The sequence below is a fragment of the Calidris pugnax genome, unplaced genomic scaffold, assembly GCF_001431845.1.
Source record: "Calidris pugnax isolate Ruff unplaced genomic scaffold, ASM143184v1 scaffold107, whole genome shotgun sequence".
In the NCBI taxonomy this organism is placed as follows: domain Eukaryota; kingdom Metazoa; phylum Chordata; class Aves; order Charadriiformes; family Scolopacidae; genus Calidris; species Calidris pugnax.
In genome coordinates this window covers 501,381-501,927 of record NW_015090901.1, presented here as the reverse complement: position 1 = coordinate 501,927, position 547 = coordinate 501,381, and the positions used below count along the sequence as shown (strand labels likewise).

General features: G+C 52.7%; 1 protein-coding gene across 2 annotated transcripts in view; it reads right to left on the bottom strand.

The window, feature by feature from the left end:
* CCND1 (cyclin D1) overlaps positions 1-547 on the bottom strand; it is a 30,058-nt gene that overhangs the window by 13,294 nt on the left and 16,217 nt on the right. For both annotated transcript variants that reach the window (XM_014948871.1, XM_014948872.1), the window contains exon 2: positions 241-456. In XM_014948871.1, the coding sequence (XP_014804357.1) occupies positions 241-456 (216 nt within the window). The remainder of the gene's footprint in view (positions 1-240; positions 457-547) is intronic.

Genomic DNA, 547 nt, shown 5'->3' with positions numbered 1-547 from the left:
GGGGGTGGGAAGAGGGAGGGGGGGAACCGGGACCGACACGGCCCCGGTTCTCTCCCCTGTCGCCTCACAGCTCCTGCGGCGGCGGGGAGCTGCTCCCACCCTCCGCCGGCACGGAGGCAGCCCCCTCCCCCCGGCTGTCGGGGGAAGCTGGGGGGGGCTCCCTAATCGGCGGTTTTTGGTGGATTTTTATTATTTTATTAATTTTTTTTTCCCCCTGAGGTGATTAAAACGTGAAATTACCAGTAATTCGTCGGGTCTAATGGAGTTATCTGTATAAATGCACAGTTTTTCTGCGGTCAGAGGAATAGTTTCCTTCATTTTTGAAGCCACAAACATGCAGGTAGCTCCCAGCAATTGCAATCGGCTTTTCTTGAGGGGTTCAAACGACAAAAATCTGTCCAAATAATTCATAGCCAAGGGGAAAACTTCCTCTTCGCACTTCTGCTCCTCGCAAACCTGGAAGAAGGAGAGAGATCGTTGAAGAATAATTGAATTTAGGCGAAAACTAGGCTTGTCCCGCCGCCCTCGTCTTCCCTCCCCCCCTTTT